Here is a 24820-nt window from a genome sequence, read left to right as displayed (position 1 = left end):
TTTTTGAGGATGTAACTAGTAGAGTGGATAGGGGAGAACCAGTGGATGTGGTATATTTGGATTTTCAGAAGGCTTTTGACAAGGTCCCACACAGGAGATTAGTGTGCAAACTTAAAGCACACGGTATTGCGGGTAAGGTATTGGTGTGGGTGGAGAGTTGGTTAGCAGACAGGAAGCAAAGAGTGGGAATAAACGGGACCTTTTCAGAATGGCAGGCGGTGACTAGTGGGGTGCCGCAAGGCTCAGTGCTGGGACCCCAGTTGTTTACAATATATATTAATGACTTGGATGAGGGAATTAAATGCAGCATCTCCAAGTTTGCGGATGACACGAAGCTGGGTGGCAGTGTTAGCTGTGAGGAGGATGCTAAGAGGATGCAGGGTGACTTGGATTGGTTGGGTGAGTGGGCAAATTCATGGCAGATGCAATTTAATGTGGATAAATGTGAAGTTATCCACTTTGGTGGCAAAAATAGGAAAACAGATTATTATCTGAATGGTGGCCGATTAGGAAAAGGGGAGGTGCAACGAGACCTGGGTGTCATTATACACCAGTCATTGAAAGTGGGCATGCAGGTACAGCAGGCGGTGAAAAAGGCGAATGGTATGCTGGCATTTATAGCGAGAGGATTCGAGTACAGGAGCAGGGAGGTACTACTGCAGTTGTACAAGGCCTTGGTGAGACCACACCTGGAGTATTGTGTGCAGTTTTGGTCCCCTAATCTGAGGAAAGACATCCTTGCCATAGAGGGAGTACAAAGAAGGTTCACCAGATTGATTCCTGGGATGGCAGGACTTTCATATGAAGAAAGAATGGATGAACTGGGCTTGTACTCGTTGGAATTTAGAAGATTGAGGGGGGATCTGATTGAAACGTATAAGATCCTAAAGGGATTGGACAGGCTAGATGCAGGAAGATTGTTCCCGGTGTTGGGGAAGTCCAGAACGAGGGGCCACAGTTTGAGGATAGAGGGGAAGCCTTTTAGGACCGAGATTAGGAAAAACTTCTTCACACAGAGAGTGGTGAATCTGTGGAATTCTCTGCCACAGGAAACAGTTGAGGCCAGTTCATTGTCTATATTTAAGAGGGAGTTAGATATGGCCCTTGTGGCTACAGGGGTCAGGGGGTATGGAGGGAAGGCTGGGGCGGGGTTCTGAGTTGGATGATCAGCCATGATCATAATAAATTGGGGTGCAGGCTCGAAGGGCCGAATGGCCTACTCCTGCACCTATTTTCTATGTATGTTTCTATGTATTTCAATCAAGATCTGTTTCCAATTCTAAGCTTACCAACTGAGCCATTCATTACGTATTTTGGTATCCTTCAGTTGCTGAACTTTAGAACAAATCTCTAGGAGCAGTGATTCTTCACACAGTCGGTTCAAATTGTTTGATCCACTTGTCCATCAAGACAGCCCGACAAATATACATTTGTATAGCACCTTTTGTGTATGCACAATGTTCAAAAAAGTGCAAAGGAAATTCTCATTTGAAGAATACCAGCATCTAAAAAACTCTTAGGTAGGCACATTAATTGATAGAACACTGAGGGGTATGTAGGAGGGAAAGGTTAGATTGAGTTTAAGAGTAGGTCAAAAAGTCAGGCCAAAGGGCCTATACTATACTGTAATGTTCTATGTTCTATGAAATGTGCCAACCTAACTGAACACAAATGTTTTTCACCTTTGTCTTTTATTCTAAAATAGGGTAACAATGTATGAGGAAATGTAGGAGGAGACACCAAATTAGTCCACTTGGTAGAAGTTGTTAATGAGAAAAAAAAAATTGCAAATGATGAAGAACAACTGTTCACTAAATATTTATTTGTCTTTATTGTCAAGAATCATCTCCACTTTATACATTACTTTTCAAATTGTAAAACATTCAGTACAGAGTTAGCAGGCACTTGACTGAATTCTGAACACCAGCAACACAACCACCCCCCCTCCCCTCTACAGCAGCAATGCCTCAGTCAGAGATGAAAATGACAGCTCCTTTGTGGATAAGTGCATGGCGGTTCACAGGGAATAGGGTCATGAACTCTCTCTAATGAGTTAAACCACCAGGACCAGCCTCAGCATTCCCATAATTCTGATTGCTTAGGATAGTTTCCAATACAGATAAATTAATATCCATAAACAGAAACAAGAATGACGTGCAAGAAACACCATCTTAGTCAGCTGGTAGCTCAGCAGGCTTGATGCACCCAAAGCCAACACCCACATCTTTCGGTCTTCCTCAAATGGATTTTAGTGTATTTTGTTTAAACCAGGACATGTAAGTGAGAGCTGTTGACTGCAACTAGTCCAAGATGGAAAGCAGGAGGGACAGGTCATTCTCCAACCTTTTACCAGTTATCAGCCGAAGATGTCACATGATCCACAGAGGAACGGTAAAATGTCCCGTGGAGGAATAGGAAGATTTTCATTGAAGGAACGGGAAGATGTCCGGCTGAGGAATGGTAAGATTTCCATTGGAAGAACGGGAAGATGTCCTCTCTCTTACTAAGCAACACTCCCATACCACAGACTTGAGGAGGGAGAATTGGCTGGTCAGGATGACACTTATAAATGGTACCAGTGCTTAATGCTGAGGATTAATTAACAAATTGCATTTATTATCTGAATAGCTGATCCCTCCTACTATTAGTGAACTACCCTCCAAGGTTCACGTTAGCACAGGTACTCCCTGTGACGAGGAGGAACAGCCTCCTGAATACCTGCAGAAATTCCTACCCTGGGTCACTCTTCTGGTGAAACTTCCCACTCTGAACTCCATTTATGCAGAGTACAATCAGTGCAGGGAGATTGTCACAATTTAATAAAACAAAAATAAGGCACAACATCATTACTGACGGGTTAGGAAATATTGAGAGGTGGATGAGTTTTGCTCCATCAAATCATTGATTATCCACTCATCAGTTCTAGTAAAGGAGTTCTGCTTTGAAACATTTATGCTTATAAAGGGGTTTCCTCCCTTACCATATCTCTGAACTAAGACAGCAACTATTCAACCCCACTATTCTCCTTCACCAGGCCCCACACTACTGACCCACACCTCCTGTTGAGAGGTCCGACAACCTCTGACCTCACATACTGCTGATAGACCCCACCTTCTAAAAGCTCTACCTCCTACTGACAGGACACACCCACTTCTGACTCCACCTCCTGTTGACATGCCCACCCTCTAAATGTCCAGTCTCCGGTTTACAAGGCCCACCCACTTTTGACCCTGTCTCTTGCAGAAGGGCCTGTCTGACTAACACCTTCCTCAAAAAGCCCCACCTCCTGCATACAAGCCACAGCCTCTTGCAGACAGGAGGAGCTTCAAGTTCCAATCTATGGAGCTGCCTGTAACGTTAAGTTCACATTTAAGCACAAAGTCACACAGTGTTTTCTTTATGCTGTCCTCTCACTTTACAGCAGCTGTTTGAAAAACACAAAAATACAATATATAGCATGGCTAAGGATAAACCCAGTTCAATAAGTCAAGGGCTGAAGGGGGAGAGAAAAAATAAAGTAAAATTAAATTCAAATGCTGGAAATCCAAAATTTTTAAAAACATAAAAACACTCAGTAGGCCAGGCAGCATCTGTGGAGTGAGAAATGGATAAATGTTTCAGTTCCTCTCCCTGTAGAGGGTCTTCACCCAAGATGTTAACGCTGTTTCTCGTTCTACTGATGCCACCTGACCTGCTGAGTGATCTAGCCTTCTCTATTAGAGGAAAAATAAGTTAAATTCACAGAAACTGTGTTGATAGGGAAGGAATTGCCCAATGCAGATTCAATAACAAATTTCAAAAGTGAATTGGATAAATAATCAAAGAGAGAAGATCTTCATGGTCATAGATCAGGGAAATGAATCTGAGTCAATGCTTTTTCAAGGAGCCAACACGGGCACAGAGAACCAAATGGTCTTCAGCTGTGCAGTCAAACTCTCTGCTGACAGTTGCTCTGCATACCAGTAATCAGATTCTACTTCAGATCCTCTTTCAGCCCCTTTGACTTCAAAGGGGATAGATGTGCATGGTTCCATTTTGCTCTGAGATCAATAGACCTTGGAAACATCAGAACATCACCTTAAAATCTCAAGGCAGTTCAGGGGCGTTACCTCCCAAGGCAGAAAGTATGCTCATTAACCTGACCCATGTCTATCATTGCATCCTTACACCCAAGGAGAGGTAACAGCAAGACCAACTCTGCTGTAGTGCAGATGTAGTTTCATCCTATCTTCTTAATCCAAAATTCCCACAGAGCCTTAAATTTCAGTTAATATTTACATCATGTTAAAGTGTTTGTGTATAAACATACAGAGATATATTGCATTCTTGGGTACTCACCGGAAATAATGTTCTATCCAACAGTACTCGCTGTAATGCCAAATTATTGCTTTAAGTAAATATACATTTTATATTCTGGCGCAACTTAATGTACTCTCAATTACCTATTGATTAAAAAATATATTTATTAGGATAATAATCCGAGCTGCGTTCATGTCGCAAAGCTAATTGTGGCAGAGAGTTTCCCAGCATTTATAGAAATAGTGAGTGCTTCTTCACCCAGGGAGGAAGCAAATGGCTGGATGACATTGTATATTATGATTTACAGGATTGCTTTTGTATTTATATTTGTTTCCTTATTGTGTTCTTTATGCTTATTGTGTTTTATTATGCTGCTTTGGATCCAGAGTAACAATCATTTTGTTTACCCTTTACACTCGTGTTCTGAAAAATGACAATAAATAATATTGATTTCTGAATCCTGGAAACTTCATTTTCACAGGCAGCAAGTTCCACATCATTACCATTCTCTGCGTGAAAGTGTTTTTCCTCATTTCACCTGTTTTTTAAATTCCACATTCCTTCTTCCTCACACCATTCATTGATGAAATCTATTTACCCTGCTTAATCCTTGGACCAAAAGGCCAGCAAAACATCCATCTGATCTCAATCACTTTGTGCTGTGGTTGGGCCAGTATCACAGTTCCTGTTGCTGCTTTTCTGTGGTCTTATTCAGTTCATCACTGCGCTAGTCATATCCAAATGTCTTGGAAAAGCAGCTAAGGCAGAAACTGTGACCACGCAGGCACAGTTAAGTGGCAGCTCCCAGCATCAGCACCATAGAATACCTTGGGCCTCATTGGGAAGAGCACACAAGTGCTTCACTGCTCACTCACTGGATTTACATGTACCAGCAGAGGTGGGCATTAGTCATGCTCACAAAGAGTGTGCAGACAGGCTGTAATGTACCAGTCCGGTCCCCTTTAGTTAGCGGACTTCAGGAGGAACTTGTTCCTTTTCTTACTTGCTTCTCTCATCAGGATCAAACCTCAGAGCTGCATTGCCCCAAAATATCTGTTCCACAATGGGCTAGATACTTTGGGCATTCCACAGTCCATTGTGGATGGGCTCCTGAAACAAGCCTAGGTATTGGCTGGGGCTTTGGCAGAGGAGGAATAGAAAGCCAAAAAGTAATTCAAGAGTCATTTTTCTCAGAGCCAGGTTGAAGGTCTGAACAACTCTTACTGGAGGTTGAAAATATGCCTGGTATAATAGGAACTCAGGTGCCTAATTGTCTAATAAGCCCATATCTGAACACCTCAAACTTAGGGGCTGGCGGAAATCTGTAACCTGCCCAGGACTGAAAACAGCCTTTGTCCCCAAACAGGTTGCTGTCTAAACTCAGGGTCATTCGGGATTACAGCTTACTAAGACGTCGCGTTGTTTTAGTAAGTCACGGGATGATCAAAAGTCTTCAAAGATTACAGTCACAAGTTATTGCTCCTGATCCAGCGATATTTTGTAAATCACAACAAGCTGATGACAGGCAGAAATGGCACGTATCTTGCAACATTTTCAGAATGGGCTGTCTACAATTGGAGGCTGTAGTATACCCACTGAGGAAGCTCCAAGGCCTTCTATAACCAACCACTCATTAGGGTTAGAAACTGCATTATCCTATGGGAAACTATGCCATTCCTGGATCCAATAATACCTATAGCAAGGACATTACCAGCTGCTTCCAGTATCATTCACACAACTAAGGATTGAATCCAGTCTATTCTTTTCAGCCAATTCCCCTTACAACATTATTAACATACTTGCAGCCTTAGCACTGAACTGGCAGGATCGTTAACTCCAACCTGGATCATTAACTCCAAACTAGCAGGGTATTAACGCCTAAAGGGTTCTAGGAGATATTCAACTTTCCTCTGGCAATACAACCCTGTGAATATTTCAGCAATACAGGTGTACCGCACCCCCACTCCCGCTGCACATAGCAACATTCAATTAAGGAAAAGCCAAATACCAAACACTACTGAAACCAGTACAGCATTAGAGGCTGGCCAGGAACTCAAGTGCATCCATTCATGGGTGGAAGACTATTATCAACAAGAAAAATATAAGATTGGAATGCATTGGTAAAACTTAGCACTGGATAAAATGCATTTGAATTAATAAGTCTGGGCCAATTCTAGTTCTCTGGGCAATTGGAACGGTATTGAAAATATGGACAGAATGTGGGGAACATCACGCTGGACCCAATAATCCTTTCACGTAGGGTTTGTCTCAGGCATGAGAAGGTGATGAGATAAAACATCAGAAACCACCTCCTGCTGTTAGGGGGGAGGTCAGGCACTGCAAGGGGGGTGGGGGAGGAAGAAAGAGTGTTCACAGGACCCTGGCCATATAAGAGAGGAAATCAAGCCAATCTGTGGTTTCCCGTTCGAGTTCCAGTCTCTATTGACAAGAATTCCAAGCATCTCCAGCACAGGGACACACACAGCCCGTGGGCATTTTGACAAGTCTCTGTGTTGCAGCTTCGGCCACCGCATGGCTCCGTATCTTGGTGTGCGTGGGGAGGGAGGGTGGGAATGAGGTCCTCCAAGGAGCTTCAGGGCCAGAAGGTGGGAATCTCAGGTCCTGACAAGTTCATGGGTGTTTGCCACTCCGCTTCTCCAATGGCGCTGGCTCACTTTAGAGATGCGTGGTGTGATGAAGAGGCTTCAAATGACGGTGTAGGGTGGAACATGAGGAGGACCCTGCACCAGTCCAAGTACAGTGATCTTTAGTGTCTGAATCTCTGCAGCTAAAAGGTGGAAGAGAGGAGGGGGGGGGAAGGGGAGGGGGAGGGGGAGGGGGAGGGGGAAGGGGAGGGGGAGGGGGAGGGGGAGGGGGAGGGGGAGGGGGAGGTAGGTTGAGGGGGGGAGGTTGAGAGGGGGGGAGGTTGGTTGAGAGAGGGGGAGGTTGAGAGAGGGGTGAGGTTAAGAGAGGGGTGAGGTCGAGGGGGGGTCGAGGGGGGGAGGTTGAGAGGGGGAGATCGAGAGGGGGAGGTAGAGGGAGGTGTAGGTTGAGAGAGGGGGGGAGGTTGAGAGAGGGGGGAGGTTGAGAGAGGGGGGGAGGTTGAGAGAGGGGGGAGGTTGAGGGGGGGAGTTTGAGGGGGGAGGTTGAGAGAGGGGGAGGTCGAGGGGGGGTTGAGGGGGGAGGTTGAGAGAGGGTGAGGTTGAGAGAGGGTGAGGTTGAGAGAGGGTGAGGTTGAGAGAGGGTGAGGTTGAGAGAGGGTGAGGGGAGGGGGGAGGTTGAGAGGGGAAGGAGGTTGAGAGGGGAAGGAGGTTGAGAAAGTGGGAGGAGGTTGAGAGAGGAAGGAGGTTGAGAGGGGAAGGAGGTTGAGAGGGGAAGGAGGTTGAGAGAGTGGGAGGAGGTTGAGAGAGTGGGAGGAGGTTGAGAGAGTGGGAGGAGGTTGAGAGAGGAGGAGGGGAAGAAAGGAGAAGGCGGAGGGAAGGAAAGGGGAGGGGGAAGAGTGGAGGGGGGAGGGAAAATGAGAGTGCGGGCAATGAGATTGAAAGGGAGAACAGATATTGAATTGAAAAAGGGGAAAGCAAAGTGAAGTTTAGTTAGTTTTTTTAGAAAGTCCATCATAGTTCTACAATGACCAATATCTACTAGTAGGTTAATGACAACATTGAACAATGAACAACTCAGAGTTGATATACTGTTACACCAGTTATGGACTCCTGAAGCCCCAGGGGAGATCATAAAACAGTACTTGTATCAATATTACATGGTAACAGCAAGAACACTTCATCTTTTCCAGTTAACTCCATATATTAGCAGCCTTCAGGCACAAGGGAAAGAATGTAATAACCCGGAAGGGTTTTTCTATAATTCCGGTTCATAAAAAAGAATACAGACAACTCTGGACACAGCCATCAAGGACCACAGCACCTGGTTTATCTGGCTTACATGCTCTCAAAGGCATTGCTTCGGTTTTTTTATTCCATTAGAGACTAGGGGTTCCCAAACTGGGGTCCACCGACCGCTTGCTTAATGGTATTGGTCCATGGCATAAAAAAGGTTGGGACCCCTGCTAGATGATGTACCTGGAGGTTTGATGTTGCATGCTGGACAAGCAGGGGACAGTGGAGGAATCGTGAGGGGCCATGGTATGATAGCAAAGGTATAACAACCAACTTCTGCTGGTTTATTTTCCCTCTCAACCTACTTCTCCTGCCTTCTCCCTGTAACCTTTCACACCCTTACCTATCAATTTCCACATTATATAGAACATAACCAATGACTTGGTCCCCAAAAACAGTCTGTGTCAATGAATTCTACAGAATCACCACCCTCTGAAATATGAACAGAAAATATTGGAAAGATTTGGCAAATCAGACAGATTTTCTCCCTCCATGGATGCTGCCTGGTCTGCAGAGTTTTCCAACACTCTGAACTATCCATTTTGGCCTGCTTTAAGATAATATTGCCCTGGATCCAGGCAGACGCCTCCTGCTCTTCAGAGAAACACCAAGGGATATTCTATGCTTGGAGAGGGTAAGTGAACCCTCAGCTCAACCAAAGGTTTTTCCACTGGCAATGCTGCACTCCTAATTATATTCAGTTCTGGCCACCTCATTATATGTGTAAGTTGTAGAGAGGGTGCAGAGGAGAGTTACCGGGATGCTGCCTGGACTAGAGGGCATGTCTTACGAGGGAGAGTCGAACAAGCTCGGGTTTTTCACTTTGGAGAGAAGAAAGATGAAAGGTGACCTAATAGAGGTGTATATAATGATAAGAGGCAAAGAGAGAACATATAGACAGGGACTTTTTCCAAGGGCAGAAACAATACCTCCTATATAAGGAGCTATTATTATACAGTAGTTGGAGGAAAGTATGGGGGGCTGTGTCACAGGTAGGTGCTTGACACAGACAGCAGTGGGTGTGTGGAATATCCTGTGAGGGTGGTGGTAAAGGCAGATACACTAAGGGCAATTAATAGGCTCTTAGGTGGGTACGTGGATGATAGGAAAATGGAAGATTATGAAGGAGGGAAGGATTGGATTGATCTTGGAGTTGGTTAAAAGTTTGGCACAACATCATAGGCCGAAAGGCCTGTACTGTGCTGTAATGTTCTATGTTCTATGAAGTGGCACTGAATTCTCATAGGCTCCTTAAATCGCAATCCTGCACTGAACATCTGCCTCCCACTTCTGTTCAAGCCTCATGGACTGCCAACTTAGATGCAGCAATCAATTTACTCTCTTACTTTTAGATTGCTTTACTTTGGGTAGTGTGGATAAGTTAATGAAAAGACTTATGCAGGTAAATGGGTATCCATTCTGAATGAAGTAGCACTATGCGTAGGATCTCACCTCATCATTTACCAGTTTCCTCTTGTGCAACACTTCCTTGGCCAAATCCTGATTAGAAAGAAGAATAATGACACTCAGGGTCAGATGGTGTAACATTTCACTTGAAAATATTAGCTTTATTTGTCATATGTACATTGAAACAAAGTGAAATACAGTTTGGGTCATCGACCAAAACAGTTCTAGGATTGTGTGGGACCAGCTCACAAAACGTTGTCATGCATTCAGTGCCAACTTCCCTATGGGGGGGGGGGGTGGGGTGATTCATTACTTATGCCTCCACAATCTCTTTAACTACGTCTTCTAGGACTTTGGGATGTAGCCCATCTGATTCAGAACAAAACAAATACGAGCAGGAGTAGGCCATATAGCCCATCGACCCTGCTCTGCCATTCAATAATATCATGACTGATCTGGCCATGGACTCATCTCCACCTACCTGCCTTTTCCCCATACTATGCAAAAATCTATCCATCCTGGTCTTAAATATATTTACTGAGGTAGCCTCCACTGCCTCATTGGGCAGAGAATTCCACAGATTCACCACCCTCTGGGAAAAGCAGTCCCTCCTCATCTCCATCCTAAATTTACTCCCGCGAATCTTGAGGCTACATCCCCTAGTTCTAATCTCACCTACCAGTGGGAGCAACTTTCCTGCCTCTATCTTATCTATCCCTTTCACAATTTTATGTGCTTCTATCAGATCTCCTCTTATTCTTCTGAATTTCAGCAAGCACAGTCCCAGGCTACTCGATCTCTCCTCAGAATATTTATCTACCTTCAGACTCCTCAGGTTCCAGTGGACTGGAAAATTGAAAGGAGGGAGGAAACAGAAAGGAAATTATAAGCCAGTGAGCCTGATCTCAGTGGTTGGGAAGCTGTTGGAGCCAATCGTTAAGGAGGTTTCAGGATACTTGGAGGCACATAGTGATATATGCCAAAGTCAGCATGGTTTCCTTAAGGGAAAATCTTGCCTGACAAATCAGTTGGAATTCTTTTGAGGAAAATACAAAGGAGAATTGGTGGATATTGTGTACTTGGATTTTCAGAAGGCCTTTGACAAGGTGCTACACATAAGGCTGCTTAGCTATTAAGCCCATGGTACTACAGGAAAGATTCTTGCATGGATAGAGCATTGGCTGATCGGCAGGAGGCAAAGAGTGGGAATAAAAAGAACCTTTTCTGGTTGGCTGCCTGTAACTAGTGGTGTTCCGCAGGGGTCAGTGTTGGTACCGATTCTTTTTATATTAATAGTCAGCGATTTGGATGATGGAATTGATGACGTTGTGGCCAAGTTTGTGGACAATATGAAGATAGGTGGAGGGCAGGTAGTGTTGAGGAAGCAGGGAGGCTGCAAAAGGACTTCGACGGATTAGGACAATAGGCAAGTGGCAGACGGAATACAGTGTCCGGATGTTTACGGTCATGCACTCTGGTAGAAGGAATAAAGACACAGACTATTTTCTAAATGGGGAGAAAATTCAAAAATCCGAGGTGCAAACGGAGTTGGGAGTCCCTGTTCTGGATCCTCCAAAGGTTAACTTTCAGGTTGAGACGGTGGTGAGGGAAGACCAGTGAAATATTAGCATTCATTTTGAGAATACAAAAACAAGGATGTACTGGACAGTCCTTACTTGGAGTATTGTGGGCAGTTTTGGGCCCTATGAAAAGAAGTGCTGACATTGCAGAAGTTTCAAAGGAGATTCACAAGAATGATTCTGGGCTTATTAAAAACGTTTGTACATAAGGAGGTTTTGATGGCTCTGGCCTGTACTTGCTGGAATTTAGAAGAACAAGGGGCATCTCACTAAAACGCATCAAATGTTTAAAGTCCTAGATAGAGTAGATGTGGAGAGGATGTCTAAGACCAGAGGACACAACCTCAGAATAGAAGGATGTCCATTTAGAACAAAGATGAGGATGAATTTATTTAGCTACAGGATGGTGGATCTGTGGAATTCATTGCCACAGGCAGCTGTGGAGGCTAGGTCATTGGGTATACATAAGGCAGAGGTTGATAGATTCTTGATGTCAGGGCACGAAAGGTTACAGGGGGAAGGCAGGGGAATGGTGTTAGGAAGGAAATGGATCATCCATGATCAAATGGTGGAGGAGTCTCAATGGGCCGAATAGCCTAAATTTGCTATGTCTTATGGTCTGACAGAATTCATAAAGAAATTTCATGACACATGCCAGTGATAATAAACCTGATTCGGAAATAAATAAATAGTGCACAAAGAGAGCAAAGTAGCAAAAAGGTGATGTTCATGATCCGTTCAGCAACCTGGTGGCAAAAGGGAAAAAGATGTTCCAAAATTATAGTGTGCATCTTCAGGCTCCTGTACCTCTTCCACAATGGTAGTAATGAGAAGAGGGCATGTCCTGGATGTTAGTGGTCCTAACGGTGGATACTGCCTTCTTATAAAACCCTGATGCTAGAAATGAGAAGTGAGCAAATTGAAAGAAGATGCAGGGAGGAGATTTGAGAATTCAGGATACAGACACCTGTAGGTACAACTAAAACTGACCAGAGGACAGAATTGTAAAGTGCAGAGATCTGCGGGTTTCATGGCTAGACAGAGATAGAGAACTGGGAGACCAAGAAACAGTTTAAAACTAGTTGGATAACCTTAACATTGAATCTCTGGTAATGTGGCCGTCATTGCAGAGGAAGAGACCATCCAGGCCATGCTCCCTTCTCACTCAACCATCACTCAGAAGGTACAGAAGCCTTAGATACCACACCACCAGATTCAGGGATAGTTATTACCCTACAATTGTCAGGCTTCGGAACAGGCATGGAAACTTCACTCATCAGAACTCTGAACTGATTCCACAACCGACAGATTCACCATCACAAATCTGTCAACTCGTGCTTTCAGTATTATTTATTTATTTATTTCATGCAATTTGACTTCTTTTGCACAGGGTTGTTTAGCTGTCTTTATTTAACTTAGATAAAGAATGGTAGGGTGAAGGAACCATGGGTGACAAGTGAGGTAGAAAATCTAGTCAGGTGGAAGAAGGCAGCATACATGAGTTTAGGAAGCAAGGATCAGATGGGTCTATTGAGGAATATAGGGAAGCAAGAAAGGAGCTTAAGAAGGGGCTGAGAAGAGCAAAAAGGGGGCATGAGAAGGCCTTGGCGAGTAGGGTAAAGGAAAACCCCAAGGCATTCTTCCGTTATGTAAAGAAAAAAAGGATGACAGGAGTGAAGGTAGGACCGATTAGAGATAAAATTGGGAAGATGTGCCTGGAGGCTGTGGAAGTGAGCAAGGTCCTCAATGAATACTTCTCTTCGGTATTCACCAATGAGAGGGAACTTGATGATGATGAGGACAATATGAGTGAGGTTGATGTTCTGGAGCATGTTGATATTAAGGGAGAGGAGGTGTTGGAGTTGTTAAAATACATTAGGACAGATAAGTCCCCAGGGCCTGACGGATTATTCCCCAGGCTGCTCCACGAGGCGAGAGAAGAGATTGCTGAGCCTCTGGCTAGGATCTTTATGTCCTCGTTGTCCACGGGAATGGTACCGGAGGATTGGAGGGAGGCGAATGTTGTTCCCTTGTTCAAAAAAGGTAGTAGGGATAGTTGGGGTAATTATAGACCAGTGAGCCTTACGTCTGTGGTGGGAAAGCTGTTGGAAAAGATTCTTAGAGATAGGATCTATGGGCATTTAGAGAATCATGGTCTGATCAGGGACAGTCAGCATGGCTTTGTGAAGGGCAGATGGTGTCTAACAAGCCTGATAGAGTTCTTTGAGGAGGTGACCAGGCATATTGATGAGGGTAGTGCAGTGGATGTGATCTATATGGATTTTAGTAAGGCATCTGACAAGGTTCCACACGGTAGGCTTATTCAGAAAGTTAGAAGGCATGGGATCCAGGGAAGTTTGGCCAGGTGGATTCAGAATTGGCTTGCCTGCAGAAGGCAGAGGGTGCTGGTGGAGGGAGTACATTCAGATTGGAGGATTGTGACTAGTGGTGTCCCACAAGGATCTGTTCTGGGTCCTCTACTTTTCGTGATTTTTATTAACGACCTGGATGTGGGGGTAGAAGGGTGGGTTGGCAAGTTTGCAGACGACACAAAGATTGGTGGTGTTGTAGATAGTGTAGAGGATTGTCAAAGGTTGCAAAGAGACATTGATAGGATGCAGAAGTGGGCTGAGAAGTGGCAGATGGAGTTCAACCCGGAGAAGTGTGAGGTGGTACACTTTGGAAGGACAAACTCCAAGGCAGAGTACAAAGTAAATGGCAGGATACTTGGTAGTGTGGAGGAGCAGAGGGATCTCGGGGTACATGTCCACAGATCCCTAAAAGTTGCCTCACAGGTGGATAGGGTAGTTAAGAAAGCTAATGGGGTGTTAGCTTTAATAAGTCGAGGGATAGAGTTTAAGAGTCGCGATGTAATGATGCAGCTCTATAAAACTCTGGTTAGGCCACACTTGGAGTACTGTGTCCAGTTCTGGTCACCTCACTATAGGAAGGATGTGGAAGCATTGGAAAGGGTACAGAGGAGATTTACCAGGATGCTGCCTGGTTTAGAAAGTATGCACTATGATCAGAGATTAAGGGAGCTAGGGTTTTACTCTTTGGAGAGAAGGAGAATGAGAGGAGACATGATAGAGGTGTACAAGATAATAAGAGGAATAGATAGAGTGGATAGCCAGCACCTCTTCCCCAAGGCACCACTGCTCAATACAAGAGGACATGGCTTTAAGGTAAGGGGTGGGAAGTTCAAGGGGAATATTAGAGGAAGGTTTTTTACTCAGAGAGTGGTTGGTGCGTGGAATGCACTGCCTGAGTCAGTGGTGGAGGCAGATACAGTAGTGAAGTTTAAGAGACTACTAGACAGGTATATGGAGGAATCTAAGGTGGGGGCTTATATGGGAGGCAGGGTTTGAGAGTCAGCACAACATTGTGGGCCGAAGGGCCTGTATTGTGCTGTACTGTTCTATGTTCTATATCCTATTGTATTTCTTTATTTTCTGTAAATGCTAGCAAGAAAATGAATCTTGAAGTAGTATATGGTGACATATACATACTTTGTTAACAAATTTACTTTGAATACACATAAGACGGAAAGACAAGTCTTAACGGAAAGCACAATGACACTTATGGTACGGAAGGCAGCTTTAGACTTCTGCAGGGGATGGGTGGACCCTGGTCACTGGGCCAGCTCTGCAGACGTGCCTTGCTGACCTGTTCGATTCTGCGGAACACAATATTAGCAGCATTTATTCCACACATTTCCTTCTGCACCAGGAAGGTTTGTTCTCAGAAAATGAATTTTTTCCCACTGGAGAATGTAGGCTCCCTGGGACGGTGAAGATTCAAGTCGAAGAATACAGGCCCCATTTCTGACCTGGTCAACCACAGCCACGGTAGTGTAGTGGCTAGCGTGACGCTATTTTAGCTCAGGGCGTCGGAGTTTGGAGATCATTTCGGGCATCCTCTGTAAGAAGTCTCTGAATGTCCTCCCAGCAGAATGCGTGGATTTTCCCAGGGCACTCTGGTTTCCTCCCATGGTCCAAAGACATACCGGGTAGGTTAATTGGTCATTGTAAATTGTCCAGTGATTAGGTTAGGGTTAAACTGGGGTTGTAGGGGCAGCACAGCTTGAAGGGTCGGAATGGCCCACTCTGCACTGCAACTCTAAATAAATATCTTGCTGTCACAGCAACCAGACACTCATTACTTACCCGTTTGCCTTCGTTACCAAGTCGCTTAGCTGTGTCAGTGTAATAGAGTACATATCGCTCCAGCTGGGTCACGTACTCTGCAAAACAAAAACATAATGTGCTCCACACTGACCTAAAATTCAATTTCAAGTTCAAAGTTTATTTTCATTCAACCATACAGATATATATTGCCAAACGAAGTAACATTTCTCCAGACCCCTGTAAACTTTGCATGTGTATCATACAGAAAATGGAAATAATGATTTCTTGGGACCTTATGCTTTAAACAACCAGAAACATACAGGCGAGGTCCCAAATCATCACTGATGACCTCTAGTTCCAGACTATGGTTCAGGAACACTTCTTGACCAGTTACTGCACAGTTATAGAGTAACAGTCAGAGAGAGAGGTCTCAGCAAAAGTGCTGCTGTCTGGAGCCTCCTGCAAGGCCACAGATGGGCATATTCCATCACACTGAATGCACAGGAAAACAGCAAACCCTTTTAAATTGAACCTCAGAGTCATTTCCTCCACAAACATCACTGCCTAAAATAGTGAGAGATTGCTCAGGGTAATTTAATTCTAATAGGTAGTGACAGGGATGGGGGAGAAAACAAAAATACAGGGAACAAGAGGGTTCCATGAAAGGGGAAGGTAAATTCAAACTAGTCCAGTTCCCTTCAACTTACATCTGACTCTTCACACAGTCTTGTTAATAACAACCCCACTTCAGTTGAAGGTAGAAAAAACAGAAAAAGTTTTTAAGCACCTGGAGTAGAAAGTGAGGTCTGTTACCTTTAAGAACTTTAGCGTCTCCTTGAGTCAGATGGGTATTCTGCCACTGGATCTGCTGTTTAATGTCCCGGTGCTGATTCAGGAGCTCTTCTGGAATGGCTCTGCGTTCCTGTTTACACTGGAGGATCTGGAAAAACGATCGGGTTAATAATCAGGATGAACCTATTCCCAGGACAATCGCCTCTCTGGCAACAAACTTCCTGCAAAAAGCACATTCACAAGTCAAGTGCCTCGGACATTCAAGAGTGTCAGGGAAGTGAAGTATGTGCAATGAAAATTAGAAAGGTGCTCAGGGAGCTTAATGGTCTGAGGGTGGATAATTCTCCTGGACCTGATGGAATGCACCCTCGGGTTCTGAAGGAAGTAGCTGGAGAGATTGAGGAGGCATTAACAATGAATCAATAGATTCTGGCATATTACTGGACAACTGGAAAATTGCAAATGTTACTCTGCTATTTAAGAAGGGTGGGAGGCAGCAGAAAGGAAATATAGACCTGTTAGCCTGACATCAGTGGTTGGGAAGTTGTTGGAATCGATTGTTAGGGACGTGACTACAGAGTATCTGGAGGCACATGACAAGATAGGCCAAAGCCTATATGGTTTCCTGAAAGGAAAATCCTGCCTGACTAACCTACTGCAATTTTTTGAGGAAATTACAAGCAGGGTAGACAAAGGAGATGCAGTAGATGTGCTGTACTTGGACTTTCAGAAGGCCTTTGACAAGGTGCTGCACATGCGGCTGCTTAGCATGATAAGAGTCCATGGAATTACAGGGGAGTTACTAGCACGGGTGGAGCATTGGCTGATCAGCAGAAAACAGAGAGTGGGAATAAAGGGATCCTATTCTGACTGGCTGATGGTTACCAGTGGAGTTCCACAGGGGTGGTATTGGGATGTATGTCAATGATTTGGAATACAGTATTAGCGGATTTGTGGCTAAATTTGCCGATGATACAAAGATAGGTGGAGGAGCGGGTAGTGTTGAGGAAACAGAGAGCCTGCAGAGAGACTTAGATAGTTTAGGGGAATAGGAAAATAAGTGGCAAATGAAATACAATGTTGGAAAGTGTATGGTCATGCGCCTTGGTGGAAGAAATAAACGGGCAGACTATTATTTAGATGGAGAGAGAATTCAAAATGCAGAGATGCAAAGGGACTTGAAAGTCCTTGTGCAGGATACCCTAAAGGTTAACCTTCAGGTTGAGTCGGTGGTGAAGAAGGCGAAAGCAATGTTGGTATTCATTCCTACGGGTATAGAATATAAGAGCAGGGATGTGATGTTGAGGCTCTATAAGGCACTCCTGAGACCACACTTGGAGTATTGTGTACAGTTTTGGGCTCCTTAATTTAGAAAGGATATACCAACATTGGAGAGGGTTCGGAGAAGATTCATGAGACTGATTCCAGGAATGAAAGGGCTACCATATGAGGAATGTCTGGCAGCTCTTGGGCTGTACTCCCTGGAGTTCAGGAGAATGAGGGGGGATCTCACAGAAACATTCCGAATGTTAAAAGGCGAGAACAGATTAGATATGGCAAAGTTAATTCCCATGGTAGGGGAATCTAGGACAAGAGTGCACGACTTCAAGATTGAAGGACGTCCATTCAGAACAGAGATGCGGAGAAATTACTTCATTCAGAAGGTGGTAAGTCTGTGGAATTTGTTGCCACGAGCGGCTGTGGAGGCCAAGTTATTGGCTGTATTTATGGCAGAGATAGATAGGTTCTTGATTAGCCAGGGCATTAACGGGTATGTGGAGAAGGCAGGGGAGTGGGGATGGCTGGAAGAATTGGATCAGCCCATGATTGAATGGTGGAACAGACTCGATGGGCCGAATTGCCAACTTCTACTCCTATATTTTATGGTCTTATGGTCTTAACCCAGGTATCCAATGTTGTGCAAAGTCTTTGATAAGAGCTTTATGACAGGGTTCCCTCCATCAAAGGACACAGCAATTAATTTGGAGGGTGTATGTGTGCGTGTCTATGTCTGAAGTGAGTGAGCGCGAGTGAAAGTGAGCAAGTGAGTGTGAGCAAGTGAATTTGAGAGTGACAGTGAATGGGTGAGTCATGAGTTATACTTATTATTGCAAGAAACTAAACATTTTTAAAATTCAACAGAAGTGACTTATGACAGGAGTTAACATGTTAATAAATGGGATTAGTAAGGCAGGTAATTTATGTACATTATCCTTTGTTCAGCAACAGTGAAACAGAGGCAGACTTCTCCCAATCAGTTGCAGGAATAGACATGGCACCCTAACAGAAAACAGATTATTGACAATGGAATGATAACTGATAACATGCATCTTGAATCTTCATGCTACTGTGGACTTTCTGAAAATAGATTATTTGTAGAAACTATAGATAGCCTACATTTATTTTGCTCTCAGTCACTCTCTTAACTTGCACTCCTATTGTTATGCTTATTTTGTCGGAAGTTATGTATAAGTTTTGTTAACTTATGTTGTGATGTATATTTTTTGTTACTTTGTGTTTGTATGTCTGTAATGTCTATGCTGCTGTAGCAAAAAGCCAACTTTTATGGCATGTATATCTATGAAAACAATCTTATACCAGATCTTTCCTGTCTCCCATTCCTTTGGCATTTGAGATTTTCAATATAATATCCCAAACCCCATTGGAGTGGGAGATAGGAAAGGCCTTCTTTCTTGCCCCACCAATTAGTTCTAATCCTTTCCTAAAGGAACTGCTCTGTGCATTGGAGTATTGATAAACAGAAGACAATGTTGTATCAGACAACACATTTTCAAGCCCAACACAAGCTCTTCTTTCTTTCGGCCAAGAATTGGTCTAGTTTTAAAGTTCAGAATCCAGAATTGTGTTTTTTTTTTTGTACACTCCCATCTGATAGTTCTTCTAATGATCTACATACATCTTCCTAAAGCCTCTAACTTTCAATGCAATGTGTATAATTTGCAAAGTGCACTGCAGATACTCATCTGGGCTACTCTGAATACATCTCTTAAATCAATGACACCTAACATCAGAAAGGACAAGAGGAGCAGGCACCTGGGAATTCCACCATTTGCAGATTCCTCTCCAAAGTGGAAACACCAAAGCCCATGAACAGAAAAGGCTACAGAAAGTGCTGGATGCAGCCCAGTCCTTCAGAAGTGAAGCCCTCCCCACCATTGAGCAGATCTACAAGGAGCACTGCCACAAGAAAGCAGAATCCATCATCCAGACCAGGCCTTCTTCTCACTACTGCTAATAGACAGGACATTACAAGAGCCTTAGGTCCCAAACCACCAGGTTCATGAACAGTTATTACCCTACAGCCATCAGACTCCAGAACCATCGTAGGTAATTTCCCTCATCTCAATTCTGAACTGATTCCACAACCTATGGTATTCAGTATTTGTTTACCTCTTTTTTCTATTTGCACAGTTCGTCACCTTTTGCACATTGGTTGTCAGTTTTTGTGTGCAGTTACGCATTGACTCCATTGTACTTAATAACTTTCCTAAAATTGCCTGTATGAAAATGAATCTTAAGGCAGTATACATATATGTACATTGATAATAAATTTACTTTGAAATCACACACTATCCTGCATATCAATATTTTTTATCGTCTCTGGCTCTAAGCTGCAAATCCCTACCCAAAGCACTGTGGTAGCACTTTCAGCAAAATAATTGCAGAGATTTGAGACAACAGCACCATGAATTAGCACCAAATGCAGAATAAATATGCCACACTACTCTCAAACATCACATACCTTCCTTTCTATGCGCTCTTTGTCAAATTTCAGCAGGTTGAAGCTTTGTAGAGTGTAGGAGGGCTTGCTGGAAGTACAAAACACTTCAATTAGGTTACAAATAAATATTGGTCAATAATTACCTGTTTACATATTATTTCAAGCCTTGAACTGCACAGAGTACAACTGAGAGTCAAGACCTCAAAGACAAAGCAATTGCCAAGAATGTTTTTATTAATAACAGTGAGTTACTAGGGAAACCAGAAGTCAAACAGCAGAGCGACGAGACTGACAGAGTCACACACAAAATGCTGGAGGTGGCATCTATGGAGAGGAATGAAGAGGCAACATTTTGAGCAGAGATCTTTTATCAGGACTCACTTCAATCAGAGGACTGATCTGCTGAGTTCCTCCAGCATTTTGTGTGTGTGTGTGTGTGTGTGTGTGTGTGTGTGTGTGTGTGTGTTACTCTGAATTTCCAACATCTGCAGAATCTCGTGTTTAAAAAAGAGATTTGCTCGGAAAGTATGACACAGAGAGGTGGATTACCTGAAAATGTGTACAAGTGGTTTTGTCAACGTCGTAGATGGACTGGTACAGCATCTTATTCAACGTACAGTCATGCACTTTGCAGAGATTAGGAAGATTACAGAGACTTTATTTTTCCAACAAGCTTGGTTCACTTTATTAAACCTCGGCTAGCCAAGCAGTCCTAGGCCTACAACTAACCAAAGAGTTCTTGCTACTGCTGAGTTTGGAGTTTAACTATTGAGGAGCTGTATAGGACAGAGAAGGGAGAAGCAATTCCTGTGGGGAAAATACAAAAGCATGCAGAATATGAACCAATGACAACAGTGACCCAGCAAGTCAGCCTTTCAGCTCAGTCAGAAGGTGAAGTCCTACTCCAGAGACTTGTGCACAGAACCCAGGCTGACATTTCAATGTAGTACGTAGGCAAGGCTGAGCAACACACAATATTGAGGAACTTGGGTCAGGCAGCAACTATGGAGGGGAATATGCAGTTGACATTTTGGGCTGAGACCCTTCATCAGAACTGAAAAGGAAGGGGCAGAAGCTGGAATAAGAAGATGGGGGAGGTTACAACTGGCAGGGGTAGGTGAGGGGAAAGGTGGGTGCGTTGATGAAGAGAGAGGTGGAAATGGTAAGGAACTGAAGAAAGGAATCTGAGAGGAGAGAAGAATGGACAATTAGAGAAAGGAAGGAGGACGGGCACCAGAGAGAGGTGATGGCAGGTGATGAGAAGAGAAGGGGGTGAAAGAGGTGTCAGAATGAAGAATGGAATAAGAGAGAAGGGGGAGAGGGGGAGAAAAGTAGCGAAGGAAAGGCTGCACTGCTGGGGTGACATTGCAGACAAGCCAGGGAAAATACCATTAAACTACCGCAGAAGAGTTTTCTCTGGTGGCTGGTATTTATTTGTTATTTATTTTTCCCAGAACATAGTCATTGCCAGTGTTTTTGTTTTACTGTTCCTCTTCGCTCCTTGCCATTTCTTTAGTATTTGTCTGGTTTTTACAAGGTCAAGTTACTAGCTCGATGTTCAACCCAGCACAGATGGAAAACATGCAAAGCAGCCACCGGATTCGAACCCGGGACCACTCGCCTTGAAGTCCGGTGCAGATGCCACTGTACAACCAGCTGTCCATTGTCAGTGGAAGCTGCCCCTTATTATTAACAGGCACACGGTCTTGAAGAGGCCGTATGCACCCTTCAGCCTATCATGCAAACTAATCGCCCCTCCACTATCTCTGTCTGTTCTTCCATCTGCCTTGGGAAAGGAGCCAACTTAGTCAAGGACCTTTCCCACCCTTGTCATTTGCTCTTCTCCCCTCTCACGTTAGGCAGAATATACAAAAGCCAGGCTCAAGGATAGCTTTTATCTCCCAATCTACTTGTAAGAGCTGCCACAAGAAAGCAGTATCCATCATCATGCACTCTTCTCATCACTACAATCGGCAGGAGGTACAGGAGCCTTAGGTCCTACAGCACCAGGTTCGGGAGCAGCTATTATCCTTCAACCACCAGACTCCTAAACCAGTGTAACTTCAATCACCTCAACACTGAACTGATTCTACATCTAAAGACTCACTTTCAAGGACACAACTCATTCTCTCAGTCTTGTATTTTTTCTTTTGTTTGCACAATTTGTCTTCTTTTGCACATTTTTGTTAGCCTATGTTTTTGTACAGTTTTCATAATTCTATTATATCTCTTTATTTTTCTGTGACTGCCTGTAAGAAAATAAATTTCAAGGTAGTATATGATACGTACATGCTTTATGTTGTGACCTTTGCACATTGTCTACCTGGACTGTACTATTTCTACAACAGTAACACTGTATTCTACATTGTTTTCTTTTTACCAACTCAATCTACTTGTGTATGGGATGATCTATCTGAATATCATGCAGACAAAAACCCCTCCACTGTATCTCAATACATGCGACAACAATAACCCAATACTATAATATTACACAGTAGGGAGTTCCACTACTCAGATCCAGCAAGGATGAAGGATCAGCAAAATAGTTTCAGTTTGGATGAGAATTTGACTAGCATGGAGGTCCAGCAGTTCATGAAGTTCTTTGTCTCCATTGCATCGGTTCCCAGGGTGAGGCTTTTCTTTCTAGGACATCAGAGATATTCTCTTTCTTCAAAGAACGGAGTCTCCCTTCCTCCATCATTGATGCTGTCCTCACCCGCATCCCCTCCATTTCCCGGACACACGTGCTCACACCATCTTTCCACTGTCTGAACAGAGACAGAGCTCCTCTGTCCTCACCTACTACCCCACGAGCATTTGCAGCCAATGCATCATCCTCTGCCATTTGCGCCATCTTCAATGGGATCCGACCACCAAATGCATCTTTACTTCTACACTACTTTCCGCAGGGATCAATCGCTCCGCGATTCCCTTGTCCATTCATCCCTCCCCACAAATCTACCTCCTAGCACATATACCTGCAAGCGAGAGAAATACTACACCTACCCATTCACCTCCATTCAGGGCCCTAAAAATCCTTCTTGGTGAGGCAACACCTCACATGTGAATCTGTTGGGGTCATCTATTGTACCCAGTGCTCTCAATGTGACCTCCCCTACAGTAGTGCGACGTGACGTAAATTGGGGACCGCTTTGTCAAGCACCTCTACTCCATTCGGCAAAAGGAGAATTTTCCAGTGGCCAACCATTTTAATTCTCATCCCTATTCCTGTTCTAACATGTCAGTCCGTGGCTCTTCTGCCACAATGAGGTCACTTTCAAGGTGGAGGAGCAACACCTCATATTCTGTCAATGTAGGCTCCAAGCCAATTTCAATTTCTCCTTCTGGTAATTTTTTTCTTTTCCCTTCCCCTTCCCACTTCTTCAATTCCCCACTCTGGCCTCTCCCTAGTGACCCTCCTCCTTCCTTTTCTCCCACGATTCAGTCTCCTCTCCTATCAGATCCCTTCTTCCCCAGCCCTTTACCTTTCCCACCCACCTGGTTTCACTCATCAGCTTCCAGCTTGTCCTCCTTCCCCTCTCCCCATCTTTTTTTATTCTCATGACCTTCCTTTCCAGCCCTCAGCGGGGTCTCAGCCCGAAACAATGATTGTTTATTCATTTCCATAGATGTTGCTTGACCTGCTGAGTTCCTCCAGTATTTTGTTTGTGTTGCTCTGGCTTTGCAGCATCTGCAGAATCTTGAGCTTGTGTGGTTGTTTTACAGGTATAGGCACCTGGATTCTATCCCAAAGTCTGGTGCTGCCTTTGTGGCGTTTCATTTTCCATATAATCATATTGGTTTAAACTGGGGGTTCGGCTTGCTTCCCACACCCCCGAGACTGCTAGGCCTACTGGCTATTGTAAGTTACTCCCACCCATGTAGGTAAGTGGCAGAAGAATTAAGGAAGGTAATGAGCATGAGGTGGCATGAGGTGCAGGAGTCAGGGGGAAATTTGAATGATATAATTACTCTTGGACCTGATGCGCCAAATTGGCTTCCTGCGTTACGACAGGTATCTACAGTGGGGAGGTTTGTTCCATTGGTGAAAGGGATCGTGGTGTCCAGAGATGTAGTTGGAGAAGTCCAGGTGAGTGATTACGGAGCACAGTGCCCACTATTGCTGATTTCAAGAGTGTTGAACACCCTTTGCATACTCTGCATGCGACTACACAGACTCCCATTTCCCATGCTTGTGGAAACTTTTCCTGTAGATTTCTTCGATTTCTTGACTTCCTGAATCTAAATGTTTAAACACTTCCCCCCCCCAAAACAACATGGAAACCTCTGTAACAAGTTTTAAGTTTATTGTCATTCAACCATGCACAAGGGGAAAGCACAAGGGTACAATTGCAAAATGATTTTGAAAAACATGGGACAGATTGAAGAGAGGCTGAACATAGACTCACATTTAAAAGACCTGGATAGAGTGGACTTGGAGAGGAGGTTTCCAATAGTGGAGGAGTTTACAGGCAGAGGACACAACCTCAGTTTAGAAGGACATCCCTTCAGAAAAGAGATGAGGAGGAATTTATTTAGCCAGAGGGTGATGAATCTGTGGAATTCATTGCCATGGATGACTGTGGAGGCCAAGCATTAGATACATTTAAAGCAGAGTTTGACAGTTTGATTAGTAAGGGTGTCACAGGTTACAGGGAGAAGGCAGGTGAGTGGGGTTGAGAGGGATAATAAATTAGCCACGATGGAATGGCAAAGCAGACTCGAGGACCTAATGACATAATTCTGCTCCTAAGTCTTATGGTCTAAGTTTTGAAATCCTCTTGGTAAAAAAGAACTCATATATATAAGACGGTGTCTCAAGAACATGACTTGCCAGCTACCCTTGGCACATCCTTAGGTTGTGTTGGCTATTAAAGCAAATAACCTCTGAATCTGAACTCAAAGTCCAAGGACTGATCAATCTCTGCCTTGATACATTCTACACCTGAGCCAGAGAGATGCATCTCTGGTAGCCAA

The 24820-nt window shown here is 44.0% G+C and overlaps 1 protein-coding gene across 2 annotated transcripts in view; it reads right to left on the bottom strand.

Moving 5' to 3' along the window:
- Positions 1-1802: 1802 nt before the first annotated feature.
- Positions 1803-24820, bottom strand: part of cc2d1a (coiled-coil and C2 domain containing 1A) — a 133055-nt gene continuing 110037 nt past the window's right edge. For both annotated transcript variants that reach the window (XM_072248390.1, XM_072248392.1), the window contains 5 exons: positions 19865-19931; positions 16123-16249; positions 15349-15425; positions 9648-9695; positions 1803-7087 (listed from right to left, as the gene is read on the bottom strand). In XM_072248390.1, coding sequence (XP_072104491.1) covers positions 7067-7087; positions 9648-9695; positions 15349-15425; positions 16123-16249; positions 19865-19931 — 340 coding nt within the window. In that variant the 3' untranslated portion in view covers positions 1803-7066. The remainder of the gene's footprint in view (positions 7088-9647; positions 9696-15348; positions 15426-16122; positions 16250-19864; positions 19932-24820) is intronic.

Source organism: Mobula birostris, chromosome 32 (assembly GCF_030028105.1).
Source record: "Mobula birostris isolate sMobBir1 chromosome 32, sMobBir1.hap1, whole genome shotgun sequence".
Classification (NCBI taxonomy): domain Eukaryota; kingdom Metazoa; phylum Chordata; class Chondrichthyes; order Myliobatiformes; family Myliobatidae; genus Mobula; species Mobula birostris.
Note: the sequence above shows the minus strand (reverse complement) of the source record. Positions and strands in the feature narration are given on the sequence as shown.